The sequence below is a fragment of the Rhinatrema bivittatum genome, chromosome 9 (genome assembly GCF_901001135.1).
Source record: "Rhinatrema bivittatum chromosome 9, aRhiBiv1.1, whole genome shotgun sequence".
Lineage (NCBI taxonomy): Eukaryota > Metazoa > Chordata > Amphibia > Gymnophiona > Rhinatrematidae > Rhinatrema > Rhinatrema bivittatum.
This window is the reverse complement of record NC_042623.1, coordinates 178,581,496-178,600,011: the sequence shown is the minus strand read 5'-3', so window position 1 is coordinate 178,600,011 and position 18,516 is coordinate 178,581,496. Positions and strand designations below refer to the sequence as shown.

At 44.5% G+C, this 18,516-nt stretch overlaps 1 protein-coding gene across 1 annotated transcript in view; it reads right to left on the bottom strand.

Annotated features, from left to right (window-relative positions):
- CLCN2 (chloride voltage-gated channel 2) overlaps positions 1 to 18,516 on the bottom strand; it is a 193,275-nt gene that overhangs the window by 37,113 nt on the left and 137,646 nt on the right. The window contains exon 17 of the mRNA XM_029616501.1: positions 9,939 to 10,123. Within this exon, the coding sequence (XP_029472361.1) occupies positions 9,939 to 10,123 (185 nt within the window). The remainder of the gene's footprint in view (positions 1 to 9,938; positions 10,124 to 18,516) is intronic.

Sequence of the window (18,516 nt, the reverse complement as noted above, 5' to 3'; positions counted from 1 at the left end):
ATTGGTGGACTGACACCTGGAGGACAAGCCTCCGATCAGAATGTTAATAAAACTGATACCACTCGATATCTTTATTTAAACCAGAAGGGGCAACTGTTTGAAGGGTGTATATCCATCGTTGCTCCTTCCGACCCAGCATGCTAGCAAAATCCCCTCCCCGCAAGGGGGGAGAGATCACCTCCAATACCGAGAAGGAAAGAGCATCGATGGAATGTGCCATATCAAGCCAGTGAGACACCAGAGGCTCATCAACTCTGGATAATCTTATATTGGAGCAATGTTCTATGATACGTGTTTTAACCATCCGGGTAGTCTTGCCCACGTATAATAATGAACAGGGGCACCAAATGACATAGATAACCCCCTTGGTACAGCAATTCGATTGGAAATTGAGTTTAAAAATCTGTCCAGTCAATGGGTGTATGAATGTGGATCGGGGCGATGTGTGTTTACACATCGTGCAGTGGCCGCAGGGCTGGTGATGTCCATCCAGCCGAGGTGGTGACTGCACGGGCAAGGCAGTGTGCACCAGTCGGTCTCGTAGGTTCGCAGCCCGTTTAAAAGTGAACCGTGGGGGGCCATGCATTAGGGTGTTCAAAGACAGGGCTGACCAATGACGTTTAATCATGGAAGCTACAGCCCTTCCCACCGTAGAGAATGGAAGGATACAATTGTGCGAAATGTCATCCGAACGGGTGGGCAGTGTAAAAAGCCACTCCCTATGTGTGTACAATGCTCGCTTAAAAGCTTTCTTGATGACCCGCATAGGGTAACCCCTTTCAAAAAACCGGTTAATCATACCCTGTGATTGGGACAAAAATTCTTGTCTAGTGGAACACAGACGTCGGAGCCTTAAAAATTGCCCCGTGGGGATATTATCCCGAAGTGTCCTAGGGTGAAAACTATTATAAGCAAGCAGGGTGTTCCGGTCAGTTGATTTGCGAAAGAGTGTCGTCTCAAAATGATCCTCCACCCATCTGACAGAGATGTCAAGAAAGGATATACAAGTGGGATGGATACAATGATTGAATTGGATGTGGGGATTAATCATATTTACCCAGTCCAAAAACATGAAGAACTGTATGTCAGTCCCTGTCCAGACAATAAAAATGTCATCAATATAGCGTAGCCATACATGGATGAATTGAGACCATTCAGAAAAATAGATATTTGATGTTTCATAGTCATCCATGTATAGGCACGCTAGGCTCGGGGCCATAGTGGCACCCATTGCGGTCCCCTTGATCTGCTGGTATATTGTATCCTGAAATTGAAAAAAGTTTTTAGTAAGGGCTAGTTCAGCCAATTGAATCAAAAATGATGTAGAGACTCTCTGAGGGGGGGGGGGCGAGCATTCAAATATTTTTCAGTTACTACTAGAGCATCATGCTGGGGAATATTTGAATACAGGGACACCACATCCAATGTGATAAGAGAGATCGTGGACTGTGGGGTTGGCAAACCTGAAAGAATGGTCATGAAGTGAGAAGAATCCCTAACAAAGGATTTAATAGATGGAACCAATGGGCGTAGGAATATGTCCACAAACTGTGATAAGGGCTCTAATAAAGAGCCGATACCAGAGACAATCGGTCGTCCCGGGGGTTTGTTTAGGGATTTATGTATTTTTGGAAGTACATAAAATAAGGGCATCACCGGATGGGTAGAAATCAAAAATTTAGCTTCTTTACCCGTAATTATATGAGCCTCTAATGCTGACTGGACAATGAAATTAATCTCTCGACTCAACACCTCTGTGGGGTCTGATGGGAGGGGGACATAGAATGTGGTGTCTTGAAGTTGTCTTAAAACTTCTGCTTCATAGTCGGCTCTGTCCAACACCACAGTCCCTCCCCCTTTGTCCGCGGGCTTAATAACTATAGAGCGGTCTCGAGCCAAAACATTAAGGGCATTACTCTCATCCTTAGTCAAATTGTATCTTATATACTGGCGTTGTGAACAGATCGAGGTTACATCATGGCATACTAAGCGTTCAAACGCTCCCAAGGAGACATCTCCAACCCCCGGGGGAGTCCATTTAGACTTAATCTGCACCACAGATAAATCAGAAGATGGAGGAAAGTCCTCAAAAAATAATTTCAATTTGAGTGTCCGAAAAAATCTATGTAGATGCACCAGTATGTCAAATACATCGCTCTTCTGGGTAGGAACAAATGAGAGGCCATGGTGTAACACAGATAGCTCACAAGGCGAAAGTTCACGTGTAGAAAGGTTGAATACAGTATCTTGCTCTATTGCCAGGGATCCGCCTGAGTCCGAGGAGGGCGGGATGACCGTGGCTGTTGAATGTGTTGTGGCAGAGGGGCCGTTCGCTGTCGAAGTTGACGTGTATCCTGCTTGGGCTGAGGCTGGCCCGAGTCTAAAAAAGATGCAGCTATTGAGGAGTATCTGGAGGAGGCAGAGGACGGCTGCGGCGGAACCAGGTTGCCTGGAGTAATTATAGAAGCTGATGCGGGCCGTGCGGTATCTCCAGCCAAGGCCCCTCGGGCGCGACGGTTCTGTCCCCGAGTGCGAGGCGCACGAAGTTCTTCCCCTGCAGAGTCTCCCGAGGAAGAGCTGTCGGCAAACGCAACTTTCTTGGATGGCTTTTGTGCCATCCATTTGTATACGTATCCGGTTTGGTAATCGCCCGCGTCTCTTTGGAATTTGCTATATTTAACCGCTTTAAGGTCAGATCGGAATTTCTGTAAATTCTCCTGGAACTCTCCAAATTGTAAATCAAACTGTTCTACCGAACAGGATTTTTTGATAGAGTCCAGATTGACTGAAAATTCGTCTTGAAGGAGAGTGTGAACTTCTTTATTAGTTTCTATGATCAAAACCATAAGGTCCAGAGAGCACTTGTTTAAGATCTGGTTCCAGCGGTTGACAAAAGCTGGGTTATCCGCATGCAGTCTCGGTTCTTTCTGAATCCGAAGCCCTCTTGGGATTCGGCGGACACGGCAATACTCAATCAAAGTGGCAGAGTGCAACTCTGCCCGAGTGAGACGTTTTTGAATGTTAATAACTTCTGACCATGATATGGGAGGCACAGGGTCTGAGCCCTCGTCTGAGAAAAACAAAGTGTCAGTGAGTACCGCATTCACAGCATCTTCAGTATAACTAAAGGTATACTCCTCTGAGGCAGCCATTAAAGCTTCAATCGTGCGGCACAATCCGGAGATAAACAGAAGCAACCTTGCACATAAACAAGTCCACCTGGAGGCTTGTCCTCCAGGTGTCAGTCCACCAATCACAGCATCTCGCGATAGTTTCCTTTCGCGCCTTTTTTGATTATTTAAATGTCTGTAACATTGAGGGCGATTGCGCTCCTGTGAAACCTTAAGAGGTATGTATACACTTGTTTATATACACTATATGGCAGTTTTGTGTTCCGTTCTTTATTACTTTATATTATATTTCAGACGTGAATAAACGTTTTGTTGGTCCCTCCCGATGCAGCCTCCGCGAAACACGGGACCGTGTCGGGGGACTTTCTACTTCTTCTTGCTGCTAACTGTATGGAGTTGCCGTATTAAGTAAGAGATTTATGAACTTTGGATTAATAAAGTATCTTATATTCTTGAATGGAACCTTATTCTTCTACTTGCACTTTTGACTTTGTAGACTTCAATTACCCCAATATTGACTGGGTAAATGTATCATCGGGACATGATAGAGAGATACAGTTCCTGGATGGAATAAATGATAGCTTTATGGAGCAATTGGTTCAGGAACAGATGAGAGAGGGAGCAATTTTAGATCTAATTATCGGTGGAGCACAGGATTTGGTGAGAGACAGTGGGGGCCGCTTGGCAATAGTGATCATAATATGATCAAATTTGACTTAATGACTGGAAGGGGAACAGTAAGCAAATCCACGGCTCTAGTGCTAAACTTTCAAAAGGGAAACTTTGATAAAATGAGAAAAAAAGTTAGAAAAAAACTGAAAGGAGCAGTTACAAAAGTAAAAAGTGTGCAAGAGGTGTGGTCATTGTTAAAAAATCCATCCTAGAAGCACAGTCCAGATGTATTCCACACATTAAGAAAGGTGGAAAGAAGGCAAAACGATTACCAGCATGGTTAAAAGGGGAGGTGAAAAGAAGCTACTTTAGCCAAAAGATCTTCATTCAAAAATTGGAAGAAGGATCCAACAGAAGAAAATAGGATAAAGCATAAACGTAGGCAAGTTAAATGTAAGACATTGATAAGACAGGCGAAGAGAGAATTTGAAAAGAAGTTGGCTGTAGAGGCAAAAACTCACAGTTTTTGCCTCTACAGCCACTTAGAGAAGATAAGACCATCGCGGAAAGATTAAATGATTTCTTTGCTTCGGTGTTTACTGAAGAGGATGTTGGGGAGGTACCCGTACTGGAGAAGGTTTTCATGGGTAATGATTCAGATGGACTGAACCAAATCACGGTGAACCTAGAAGATGTGATAGACCTGATTGACAAACTGAAGAATAGTAAATCACCTGGACTGGATGATATACACTGCAGACTTCTGAAGGAACTAAAAAATGAAATTTCAGACCTATTAGTAAAAATTTGTAACCTATCATTAAAATCATCCATTGTACCAGAAGACTGGAGGATAGCTAATGTAACCCCAATATTTAAAAAGGGCTCCAGGGGCGATTCGGGAAACTACAGACCAGTTAGCCTGACTTCAGTGCCAGGAAAAATATAGAAACATAGAAATGACGGAAGAAGAAGACCAAACGGCCCATCCAGTCTGCCCAGCAAGCTATGTACTTTTTTTTTCCTCTTACTTGTTACGCTTGGCTCTTAGTACCTTTTAGTTTTATTTCCCTTCCACCCCACCATTAATGTAGAGAGCAGTGTTGGAACTGCATCTAATTGAATATGTAGCTTAGTTAGGGGTAGTAACCGCCTCAATAAGCAAGCTACACCCATGCTTTTGTTTACTCAACTATGTAATTTAGTCCTTGTTGGTTGTTGTCTATATATAGAGATACTCTTTTCTACATTGCCGGAACTGAAGGCTATCAAACTCGACCTCAGAAACAAAGAACATAAATGACGCAAAAACCCCTCTCCATCGAATCAAGCGACTTACAAATCTAACCTCAACAAATACAGGAACACCATTCTTAGAACAAAGAAAGACTTCTTCGCTAAGAAAATCCACAATTTCATCTTGGACTCGAAAGCCCTCTTCACCTACGTCTCTGCTCTCACCAAACCCACCCATCCAACCATCCCAGACGACCAGGCACTCAAAGCCACAGAACTGGCGAACTACTTTGAGAATAAAATTATCAAATTCACCAGACCGCTCTCCTCCTCTAACCCTCCGCCCCCCTCCCTCTATCGCAACCCCAACTCAATTGGGTGCAAGGTTAGAATCTTTTGAGACCACCTCCTCTCTTGAAATCGAAAACATTCTCAAGAAACTCAAACCATCCTCCCACCCATTTGACTCCATTCCTTCTAATCTCCTAATCTCAATCCCTAACACCATTGCGAAACCCATCACAGGAATCATTAACTGTGCGCTAACTCAAGGTCTTTTCCCAGACTCTTTAAAGCTAGCCATCCTGAAACCTCTCCTAAAAAAACAAACCTATCTACAGCGGACCCAGCGAACTTCCATCCCATTGCCAATCTACCCATCATTGCCAAGCTTATGGAGAAAATAGTTAATAAGCAACTCAGAGAATATCTGGAGGAACACAAGATTCTTGCTCCTTCTCAATATGGTTTTTGCAAAGCACTAAACACGAAATTCCCTTCTAATCTCCCTCACTGACTCCATTATCCTGAGCATGGAAAAAAAACCAACTTCTCCTACTTGTTCCTCCTAGATCTATCTGCAGCCTTCGAAACGGTCAACCATACTATCCTCTTAGACCGGCTCGCAGACATTGGTATCACAGGCACCGCACTCAACTGGTTCAAATCCTCTCAGCAACAGAGCCTTCAAGGTAAAAATAAACAAAGAATCGCATCCAGTCCGCTCCAATCTGGGAGTCTCCCAAGGTTCCTCCCTTTCTCCTACACTCTTCAACATATACCTTCTACCTCTCTGCCTCCTTCTTTCCAAATTAAAGATCAAACATTATCTCTATGCGGATGATGTGCAAATTCTCATCCCTATTACGGAATCACTACAAAAAACCCTAAGTTTCTGGAATAGCTGTTTCCAGGAAATCACCAAGCTCCTCTCCAGTCTCAATCTAGTCATCAACAAGGACAAAACGGAAATCCTCCTCATCTCTCAGGGGGAGAGCCACTCTCTCCTTAAATCTCCTTCCACTACACCGGACAACAACATAACCTCATCTTACGTAAGAGATCTGGATGTACTCCTGGACAACCAGCTCAACCTCAAAAGATTTGTTAACAACACTACTAAGGAATGCTTCTTCAAACTTCAAGTACTAAAAAAGATGAAACCACTTCTACATTTCTCAAGATTTCTGATTGGTACTACAATCAATCATCGTCACAAAAATTGACTACTGTAACTCCTTGCTCCTGGGCCTTCCCGCCAACACCAAGCCCCTGCAGATGTTACAGAACTCGGCTGCCAGGATCCTGACGAATTCAAAAAAGAGCGACCACATCACGCCTATCCTCTACAACCTCCACTGGCTCCCTATCAAGTTCAGAATACTTTATAAAGTTCTGACCATCTTGCACAAAACCATACACAAACTTTCCCCTATTGATCTCACCATTCAGCTGCACCCTCACACCTCGGTCAGACCGATTAGAAGAGCCTACCAAGGCACTCTACACTCCCCCCAAGCAAAATCATCTCTAAGGAACAGAGCCCTAGCCATGGCAGGCCCCACGCAATGGAACTCTCCCCCCCCAGAACTGCGACTAGACCCCTGCCCAATTTCCTTAAAAAAAAACCACCTCAAAACGTGGCTATTTAAATCAGCATTCCCAGAACCGCCCGGGTAGCCATACCAACTCACCATAACCTGTCTCATGGCACCCAGCAAGCATGGTATTTTGTATCAAGTTAACTCTGTATCTCATTTATTAAGTCTTTTGTACCTCATGTACCAATTTCGGATCATCCTTGATGCATCCAATGCCCCTATTTTAATGTTATTTATTCAAAGCTATTGAATGTTTTATTCAAAGTTATTATATGTTTAAGGTTCTATGTAACGCTCTCATGCGAAGTTATTGTTCCACTGTAAACCGGTTTGATTTGTATCCTATACAAGAAGATCGGTATATAAAAGTTAAAAATAAATAAATAAATAAATAAATAAATAAATAAATAGTGTACTTGGATTTTCAGAAGGCGTTTGACAAAGTTCCTCATGAGAGGCTTCTAGGAAAAGTAAAAAGTCATGGGATAGGTGGCTAAAAGACAGGAAACAGAGAGTAGGATTAAATGGACAATTTTCTCAGTGGAAGGGAGTGGGCAGTGGAGTGCCTCAGGGATCTGTATTGAGACCCGTACTTTTCAATATATTTATAAATGATCTGGAAAGAAATACGATGAGTGAGATAATCAAATTTGCAGATGACACAAAATTGTTCAGAGTAGTTAAATCACAAGCAGATTGTGATAAATTGCAGGAAGACCTTGTGAGACTGGAAAATTGGGCATCCAAATGGCAGATGAAATTTAATGTAGATAAGTACAAGGTGATGCATATAGGGAAAAATAACCCATGCTATAGTTACACAATGTTAGGTTCCATATTAGGAGCTACCACCCAAGAAAGAGATCTAGGCATCATAGTGGATAACACATTGAAATCGTCGATTCAGTGTGCTGCGGCAGTCAGAAAAGCAAACAATGGGAATTATTAGAAAGGGAATGGTGAATAAAACGTTAAATGTCATAATGCCTCTGTATTGTTCCATGGTGAGACCGCACCTTGAATACTGTGTACAATTCTGGTCGCCGCATCTCAAAAGAGATATAATTGCGATAGAGAAGGTACAGAGAAGGACTACCAAAATGATAAGGGGAATGGAACAGCTCCCCTATAAGGAAAGACTAAAGAGGTTAGGACTTTTCAGCTTGGAGAAGAGACGGCTGAGGGGGGATATGATAGAAGTATTTAGAATCATGAGAGGTCTAGAACGGGTAGATGTGAATCGATTTTTTACTCTTTCGGATAATAGAAAGAGTAGGGGGCACTCCATGAAGTTAGGAAGTAGCACATTTAAAACTAATCGGAGAAAGTTCTTTTTCACTCAACGCACAATTAAACTCTGAATTTGTTGCCAGAGGATGTGGTTAGTGCAGTTAGTATAGCGGTGTTTAAAAAAGGATTGGATAAGTTCTTGGAGGAGAAGTCCATTACCTGCTATTAAATAAGTTGACTTAGATAATAACCACTGCTATTACTAGCAATGGTAACATGGAATAGACTTAGTTTTTGGGTACTTGCCAGGTACTTATGGCCTGGATTGGCCACTGTTGGAAACAGGATGCTGGGCTTGATGGACCCTTGGTCTGACACAGTATGGCATGTTCTTATGTTCTTATTGTGCAGTCCCATGACTTACATGAAATCACAGCAATCTGCAATACGTGTTTTTTACCAAAAGAAGAGCATGGAACATGATGAATAGCTAAAGGACACCTTTCAAAAATTACCTCTTGCTGTTGAAGCAGAGAGCAATGTTGTAGTTGCATCAAAAATATCAGGCTTAAGACTATAAATTTCAATGTCCTTGTTGGTTGCTGTCTGAATATAATTCCCCTTTTCCCCCTGCCACTAAAGCAGAGAGCAATAAGGGAGCTGCATCAACAGTATGAAGGCTTATTGGTTTAGGGTAGTAACCGCCACACCAGCAAGTTACCCCCATGCTCTCTTTTCCTCATTTCCATCCTCTAACCTTTAGTGATCCACAGTGTTTATCCCATGTCCCTTTGAAATCTTTCACTGTTTTTGTCTTCACCACCTCCTTTGAATACATATACAGAGCAGCTCACTGCTTCAATGGGAATGAAGAAAAGATGATTCTCACTCGCACACACAAATACAAACTCCTTTCTTACACACAGCGAACTGGCTGCCTCTCTCATACACACCCACACACAGTCTGCCTCTCTCATACCCACACACAGTCTGCCTCTCATATATATATATATATATATATATATATATATATATATATACACACACACACACACACACACAGTCTGCCTCTCTCATACACACACACACACAGGCCTCCCCACTCCCCCCCACACACATGCAGGTTGCTTCCCCAACTGAGAAAATCAATTCACGACTCAAGGGCTCAGGAGAAGTTTAAAAAACAGTGTTCTGTGTGGTTCCTACCTTTATTCTTATTGTGTGCGGTGTTTAAGAATAAAGGTCTAATGTAATGGCTTGCTGAAAAAAAAAAAATTCTGCATGCACCATAGACAAGCTTCAGGACGATTTCGCCCCTTGCTATTGTGTATGTATATTGGACATCCAGAATTCAACCTGAAGCAGGATAAAATGGACCCTTGTATTGAGCACCCGTTGTGCTTGTGGTTGTACAGCTTTGTTTCCTGGCCGCCCCGTGCATTTGAGCGCTAAGGACTGATAATTCTTCCCTGGTGCATCCTTTTTAATGCAGCAGCTCATTAAAATATAGCATCGGGCGCCTAGGAGATGTGGTTGTGCGTGTGTTAGGAAAAACAGGCCCTTAATATCAGCACCAGAGTGTGCATTTCACCAGCTTTGCTCTCCTCTGAAGCACTGCCTGCTGGAGAAGGGTGTGTGACGTGGTGAGGTAATACCCGCGCCCGTTTTAATGTGCGTCTTATTGCATCAGCCCTCGAGTGTGCATTTCACCAGCTCTGCTCTCCTCTGAAGCACTGCCTGCTGGGGAAGGGTGTGTAGCGTGGTGGTGAGCTCTGAGGGCTAGTGCTGAATTCATGGGTGGAGGACTGTGATCCCTAACAGGAAACAGTAAGTGCAGAGAACTGATTACCTGGAATCGTACCCCTGAGTCTGGAGGTTTCCCACTGTCCTGTGGCTCGCTCACTTCCGGCGTGGCTTTCCTCTCTGTGATGGTCTTCTCCTTCATATATTGCAGGCGCTGGGACAAGCTCAGCTGTGATCGCAGAAGGAAAGCCAGCTGCGTTCTTCCAATGGATCCAAGCAAGATCATGGACTCTATTCAGAAAGCAGGGAAGCCATCAGAAGGGAGCCAGGGTAAGAAACCACAGAGAGAGAGAGACAGCAGCGGGACGACAGTAAGAGGTCAATGGTCAAAAACCTGCAAAGTAGCAGAGACCTGCAAACCTAACCAGCTGTATTTCCTGCTAAAATTTTCCCTAAATCTAGCCAGGCAGAATTTGGTTAGGTTTAGGCATTATATAGGTACAGCTCTGGTTAGCTCTCTAAGCTTAGCTGGCTAGTATTGAATAACATTCAGTGCTTAACCCTGCACCGAGAGCGCCTTAAAGGCATCCTTTTACCTGACTAAATGTATGTGTAATCCACTTTAGAAAGAGACAATGAAAAGGTCTCTTGCGATATTGCAAGGTTATAAATGATGCACTGTCTCTTTAAGGGCTACCTGAAAAGCAGTGGGCATTGTAAGAATGGCACAGGACATTGTGCAGGCAGATAACTGACTCCTGCATCTCGGGACCCATGGAATTTATCCTGCTCTGCTGAAATGTTAAAAATAATCCTTTGTTTTCCACTAAGGACGCATGCTGAAGGATTCCACAGGGACAGAGGTTTTCCTTGACTGAGGGCTGTTACAGCGTGCATTTTGAGCAGCTGTGTGCAGGATCAGCCATAATTACACTCCTTCAGCGTTCAATTCAGCTGACAAGTTGGGACATTGTTAGCAGTGCAAAGACTGTGAAAAGATCTGACCTAGCTGCTTATTCACATTTCAGCAAATCTTCATATATGAACTTCGTAAATACTCATGCATTGTGGAGTGAGCAGATTGACTATGTTTCCTGGTTATTTAGTAAAATTTAAAGGAAAATTGATTCTTACCTGCTAATTTTCGTTCCTGTAGTACCACAGATCAGTCCAGACTCCTGAGTTCTGCCTCCCTGCCAACAGATGGAGACAGAGAAAGTTTTACTGACACTGCTACTTAACCACGTATGCCACCTGCAGTTCCTCAGTATTAATCTGTACCCAAGCAAAAAATTCAAACCACCACAACTTTCAAAACATTCAAAATTTCAAAACATTTCTCAACAATACTGTATTCAATGCTATCAAAACAAAATGAGCGGACGACTCTCCCCCTCAACAGAATGGGCAGGTTCTGGGCTGATCTGTGGTACTACAGGAACAAAAATTAGCAGGTAAGAACCAATTTTCCTTTCCCTGTACATACTCAGAGCAGTCCAGACTCCTGGGATGTACCAAAGCTCACTACTCAGGGTGGGAGCTGGAGAGCCCTGCTCGCAGAACACTTTCACCAAAAGATGGAGAACCCGTGTCCCCCACATCCAGACGATAGTGCCTTGCAAAAGTATGCAGCAAATTCCACGTCAGTGCTCGGCAAATCTCCTGCGGAGAAACTAGCTGAGCCTCCACCCACGAGGCTGCTTGAGATCGCTTAGAATGGGCATGCAAACCCTCAGGAACCAGACGACCCTTAGTAATGTAAGTGGATCCAATAGCTTCCTTAAGCCATCGTGCAATAGTAGACTTAGATGCCTTCAAACCTCTATTCGGACTGCTCCACAGAACAAAGAGGTGATCTGAGCTCCTGAATTTTTTCTCAACAATACGTTGAGATACCTCAACAAAGCGCTCCTCACATCCAACAATTTGAGCTTCCTCGCGTGAGGAGTGGATGCAACCACCTCGGGAAAGGCTGGAAGCTCCATTGATTGATTTATCTGAAATGCCGATATCACTTTAGATAAAAAGGACGGTACAGGTCCTCAAAGACACCCTTGAGTCTGAAATCTGAAGAAATGGATCACGGCGAGACAAAACCTGCAACTCAGATATTCTTCAAGCTGAACATATGACTACCAGAAAAAAAACCTTAAGAGTTAAGTCCCTAAGCATTCCCCTTCTGAGCCATTCAAAGGGAGCTATGCACAAACCTCTGAGAACAAGATTAAGATTCCAGGATGGACAAACCTTCCATACCGGCGGATGCAAATGTTTAGTCCCTCTAAGGAACCGAATCACCTCCGGATGGGCAGAAATAGTAGAACCTTCTATTTTGCCACAAAGACAACCCAGAGCTGCCACCTGGACTTTAAGCGAGCTCCAAGACAAACCTTTGGCCACACCTTCTTGCATAAAGGATAATATGACAGGCACTGGAGAGGCCAAATGCCTTTAGCAGAACACCAGGACTCAAAAACCTTCCATACCCGCATGTACGAAAGATTAGTAGACTTTCTCCTGGCCTGCAACAACGTAACAATGACCTCCTCAGGATAACCCTTATGTCTCAATCGCCACCTCTCAAAAGTCATGGTACTAGACAAAAGTGAGCAGCCTGGTCTGAAAATATGGATCCCTGATGAAGAAGGCCTGCTAGGTGACGAAAGCGAATTGGGCAGTCCATGGCCAAGTTGATTAGATCCGCAAACCATGGACGACGAGGCCATTCCAGTGCTACTAAGACCACTTCACCCTGATGCTTTTCTATATGGCGCAACACCTTGCCCAGGAGGGGCCAGGGAAGAAAGACAAAGTAGAACTTCCTGAGGCCAAGGAAGTACCAACGCATTGACATCCTCGATCTTGTGCTCTCTTCTCTGACTTGAAAAAATGAAAAGCCTTTGCATTCTGATGAGTCGCCATTAAATCAACATGGGAAGGGCCCCACTTCTTGCAAATGAGCTGCATCGCAGATTCCGACAACTCCTAATTGTCCGGATCTAACAACGTGCGACTCAAATAATCCGCTTGAACATTTTCGACTCCAGTAAGGTGTGACACTGCTAATGGCCCCAGGTGTTGTTCCACTCAAAGAATCAACTCTTGAGCCTCCTGGGTTCTGCTTGACTTTTGGTTCTGCCTTGGCGATTGATATAAGCCACCATTGCTGCATAGTCCGATAGGTCCCTTACTGATCGATCCCTTACCAACAGCAGAAATTTTCCTAATGCTAAGAGGACTGCTCTGTTCTCCAAACAATTGATAGACCATGCAGACTCTTTCACAGACCAGCAACCCTGAGCCGACTGAAGCTGACAAACTGCTCCCCAACCAGAGAGACTGGCATTGGTAGTAACCACCATACAATCCGGAACCTCGAGGTCCACACCCCAAACCAGATTGGAATTTAGAAGCCACCAGGGCAGACTCTCCCATGCAACACCCTCGAATGGCAGAGCTGAAATTCCTCTAAGACTCGGTTCCACTGAGCCAAAAGAGCCCTCTGTAACGATCTCATGTGAGCAAACACCCATGGTACCAAATCCAGGGTTGAAGTCATAGAGTCCAGAACTTGTAAATAACCCCAGCCCTTGGGCATTGGTAAACTCAATAAGTGCTGAATCTGCCCTTCCAGTTTCAGAACACGGTCCTCTGTGAGATACACTTTGCTTGCAAGAGTGTTGAACAGAGCTCCCAAATATGCCAGGGCCTGAGTCGCAACAGGTGACTCTTCGCCAAATTCACAACCTAGCCGAGCGACTGAAGAATGCCTAAGACCTTCTGAACTGCCTGGTGACAAAGAATCTCCGACTTCGCCCTGATATGTTCAGTCGTCCAGATAAGGATGCACCAGAACACCTTCCTGATGGAGAGCCACTGCCACCACCACCATCACCTTGGTGAAAGTGCGTGGTGCCGTGGCCAACCCGAAAGGAAGGGCTTGATAATGAAAATGCTGCCCTAGAACCATGAATCGCAGAAAACGCTGTGAGTCAGGTCGTATGGAAATGTGCAGCTACGCTTCCGTTAGATCTAGAGACACCAAAAACTCTCCCTTGTGAACCGCTGCTTTCACTGACCTTAGAGTCTCCATACAGAAACACGGAACCTTGAGCGCTGCATTTACCTTTTTTTTTTAAATCGGGAATCAGTCAAAAAGTTCCTTCCTTTTTTAGAACTATGAAGTAAATGGAATATCTTCCCATGTGCAGCTGCTGCAGTCGGTTCAGCGTCTCCTGAACCGCCACCTGTTTGTCCAATGATCCACAAGGGGAAACTAGAAACAAGACGTGGACAGCACGAGCAAATTCTAAAGCGTAGCCGTCTTTTACCACACTGAGCACCCACTGATCCTGAGTAATCTTGGTCCCCTATGAGGAAAGATTAAAGAGGTTAGGACTTTTCAGCTTGGAGAAGAGACATCTGAGGGGGGGATACGATAGAGGTGTTTAAAATCATGAGAGGTCTAGAACAGGTAGATGTGAATCGGTTATTTACTCTTTCGGATAATAGAAAGACTAGGGGGCACTCCATGAAGTTAGCATGTGGCACATTTAAAACTAATCGGAGAAAGTTCTTCTTCACTCAACGCACAATTAAACTCTGGAATTTGTTGCCAGAGGACGTGGTTAGTTCAGTTAGTATAGCTGTGTTTAAAAAAGGATTGGCTAAGTTCTTGGAAGAGAAGTCCATTACCTGCTATTAATTAAGCTGACTTAGAAAATAGCCACTGCTATTACTAGCAATGGTAACATGAAATAGACTTAGTTTTTGGGTACTTGCCAGGTTCTTATGGCCTGGATTGGCCACTGTTGGAAACAGGATGCTGGGCTTGATGGACCCTTGGTCTGACCCAGTATGGCATGTTCTTATGTTCTATAATAGGAACGATGAAGTGGACCAGGTTCGCCTCGGAATGGTCTTTGGGCACCCTGAAAGGACTGAACCTGAAAACTGCCTTTGCGGACCTGGTGCTATTCTTGCTGGACAAGACCTCCTAACACCCTGAAAATGGGAACGTACCTGAAAACCCTCTTGCCCTTAGGCTTAACCTCCGGCAACCTGAGGACCTTATTGTCCCCAAGAGGCTGCATCAGCTGCTCAAGGTCCTCACCAAACAAGAGCCAACCCTTAAAAGGCAACGAGCCTAACTGCGACTTGGAGGACATGTCCACTGCCCAGTTATGCAAACAGAGCAACCTTCTGGCAGACACCACCAACACCATAACCCAAGTCGACGTTTGAACCAAGTCATACAGAGCATCCGCCCCATAAGCCACCGCCGTCACAACATGCTCGGCTCTATCTGCTTCCTCACCCAACTTTGGCAAACTTTCTTGCAGCTGCTGCACCCAGCACAGGCAAGCTTGCTGCATAAAATTAGTACAAACTCAGGGCCGCTACCTCAGAAATCCCCTTGAGGTATATTTCCAGTTTCCAATCCTGTACGTCCTTCAACATCACGATCCTACCACTGGAATAGTTGTCTTTTTTGTAACTAAAGCAATGACTTTAGAAGGAGCAAAAAGCTCCAATATTTGTTCAGGCAATGGATGAAACTTTACCATGGGCCTTCCCACCTTTAAGCCGGAGTCTGGAATTCCTCACTCTTCTTCCACCAGCTTCCTCACCGACTTATGATAAGAGAAGGCCATCAGGGGACCATTATCCCATCCAGGACCGGATCTGCACCCTCCAAATCAGAATCCTCCTAGGGAATTTTGACCCCAAGAACCTGAATAGCCCGAGGAAGTAAAAAGACGGACTACCTTCAGATTATCCCCCTCGGGGACTGGGATTCCCTCTGGAACTTCCCTCTGACCCAAGCCGCTGCCACTGGATCCACCAGTAAGACTTAGCCAGGAGCATCCCCTGTCCCCTCTGGAGCATTGTCAGAATCCTCTGACTCATCCCCACCAGGTCCTGCTCTTATAGGCGGACCCAACAATCTCTGGACGGGGAAACTCATTTTGTGCAAGAACGAACATTCTTGGCCCACAGCACCCCCATCGGATGGCTCGGACTGAGAGCTCAATCCAGCACAATCTGCCTGCTGCTTGGCTAGATAAGCCTCATGCAGCAGTAATAAAAGTCCGCTAAAAATGGACTTGATGCCCCAGCCCCAGCTGAAGAGGAACCAGGGACTGGCAGCATGGTGACCTCTTCTCCCTGCAAACCCCCCTGGCCTCCCCGGAAGCAGAACAGGCTGGAGGCAACCACGGGGAAATATCCCCCCCCCCGATGGCGTAGGAACGGCCGAAAAAGAATTCAAGATGGCTGCCGTTCCAGCGCTGAGCGGGAAGAGATCATCACCCCGGCGTGGAACCTAAAGTGATGCAGGAGCTGGAGAGGGGGGCCATATGCTGCTTTTTCGCACCTGCCCGGCCATCGGATGAGCCCTCATTGCCCCCCGAGTATCCGGCACATAAACTGAGATGATTGAGACGTTATCTTGCGGAGCTGCACGTGCGGCATGCTGACCCAGGGCCCATCTCAAAACACAGGGAACCTACCTCAGAGCACAGGTACCGGCACCCAAAAACAATAAGCCCCCAGCTGCCAAACCAATGAGGAGGAAGTCACCTGCACAGGACAGCTTTGCTCCTTCTCTCTTTTTCTCCTTTACTATTTTCTTCTTTTTTTTTTTAAACTTTATTCAAGTTCCCCCAAAGCTGGGTACAGAGGTTTCAACAAAGAATAGACTGCCTCAAAAGAAAAGAATATCCTGAGCCTACAGTCACCTCAGCAGCCTTATGAAGGGGAGGGATCTGGACCACCAGATTTACATCCCACGGGAACACAGACCGAACACACAAAAGGGTCACCAACCCCTGGCTCGTCCACCTCAACCAGACAGGGAAGAACCTACTAGGGGGAAGGCTCAAAAATTAAAAATTGCCTGGACTGCAGAACTGAGGTTAAGAACATAAGAAATTGCCATGATGGGTCAGACCAAGGGTCCATCAAGCCCAGCATCCTGTTTCCAACAGAGGTCAAAACCAGGCCACAAGAACCTGGCAATTACCCAAACACTAAGAAGATCCCATGCTACTGATGCAATTAATAGCAGTGGCTATTCCCTAAGTATAATTGATTAATAGCCATTAATGGACTTCTCCTCCAAGAACTTATCCAAACCTTTTTTGAACCCAGCTACACTAACTGCACTAACCACATCCTCTGGCAACAAATTCCAGAGCTTTATTGTGCGTTGAGTGAAAAAGAATTTTCTACGATTAGTCTTAAATGTGCTACTTGCTAACTTCATGGAATGCCCCCTAGTCCTTCTATTATTCGAAAGTGTAAATAACCGAGTCACATCTACTCATTCAAGACCTCTCATGATCTTAAAAACCTCTATCATATCCCCCCCTCAGCCGTCTCTTCTCCAAGCTGAACAGCCCTAACCTCTTCAGCTTTTCCTCATAGGGGAGCTGTTCCATCCCTTTATCATTTTGGTAGCCCTTCTCTGTACCTTCTCCATCGCAACTATATCTTTTTTGAGATGTGGTGACCAGAATTGTACACAGTATTCAAGGTGCGGTCTCACCATGGAGCGATACAAAGGCATTATGACATTTTCTGTTCTATTAACCATTCCCTTCCTAATAATTCCTAACATTCTATTTGTGTTTTTGACTGCTGCAGCACACTGAGCCGACAATTTTAAAGTATTATCCACGATGATGCCTAGAACTTTTTCCTGGGTGGTAGCTCCTAATATGGAACCTAACATCGTGTAAGTACAGCAAGGGTTATTTTTCCCTATATGCAACACCTTGCACTTGTCCACATTAAATTTCATCTGCCATTTGGATGCCCAATCTTTCAGTCTTGCAAGGTCCTCCTGTAATGTATCACAGTCTGCTTGTGATTTAACTACTCTGAATAATTTTGTATCATCCACAAATTTGATAACCTCACTCGTCGTATTCCTTTCCAGATCATTTATATATATATTGAAAAGCACCGGTCCAAGTACAGATCCCTGAGGCACTCCACTGTTTACCCTTTTCCACTGAGAAAATTGACCATTTAATCCTACTCTGTTTCCTGTCTTTTAACCAGTTTGTAATCCATGAAAGGACATCGCCTCCTATCCCATGATTTTTTAGTTTTCATAGAAGCCTCTCATGAGGGACTTTGTCAAACGCCTTCTGAAAATCCAAATACACTACATCTACCGGTTCACCTTTATCCACATGATTATTAACCCCTTCAAAAAAATGAAGCAGATTTGTTAGGCAAGACTTCCCTTGGGTAAATTCATGTTGACTGTGTCCCATTAAATCATGTCTTTCTATATGCTCTACGATTTTGATCTTGAGAATAGTTTCCACCATTTTTCCCGGCACTGAAGTCAGGCTCACTGGTCTATAGTTACCCGGATCGCCCCTGGAGCCTTTTTTAAATATTGGGGTTACTTTGGCCACCCTCCAGTCTTCAGGTACAATGGATGATTTTAATGATAGGTTACAAATTTTAACTAATAGATCAGAAATTTCATTTTTGAGTTCCTTCAGAACCCTAGGATGCATACCATCCGGTCCAGGTGATTTGCTACTCTTTAGTTTGTCAATCTGGCCTACTAAATCTTCCAGGTTCACAGTGATTTCGTTCAGTTCGTCTGACTCATCACCCCTGAAAACCATCTCTGGAACTGGTATCTCCCCAACATCCTCATT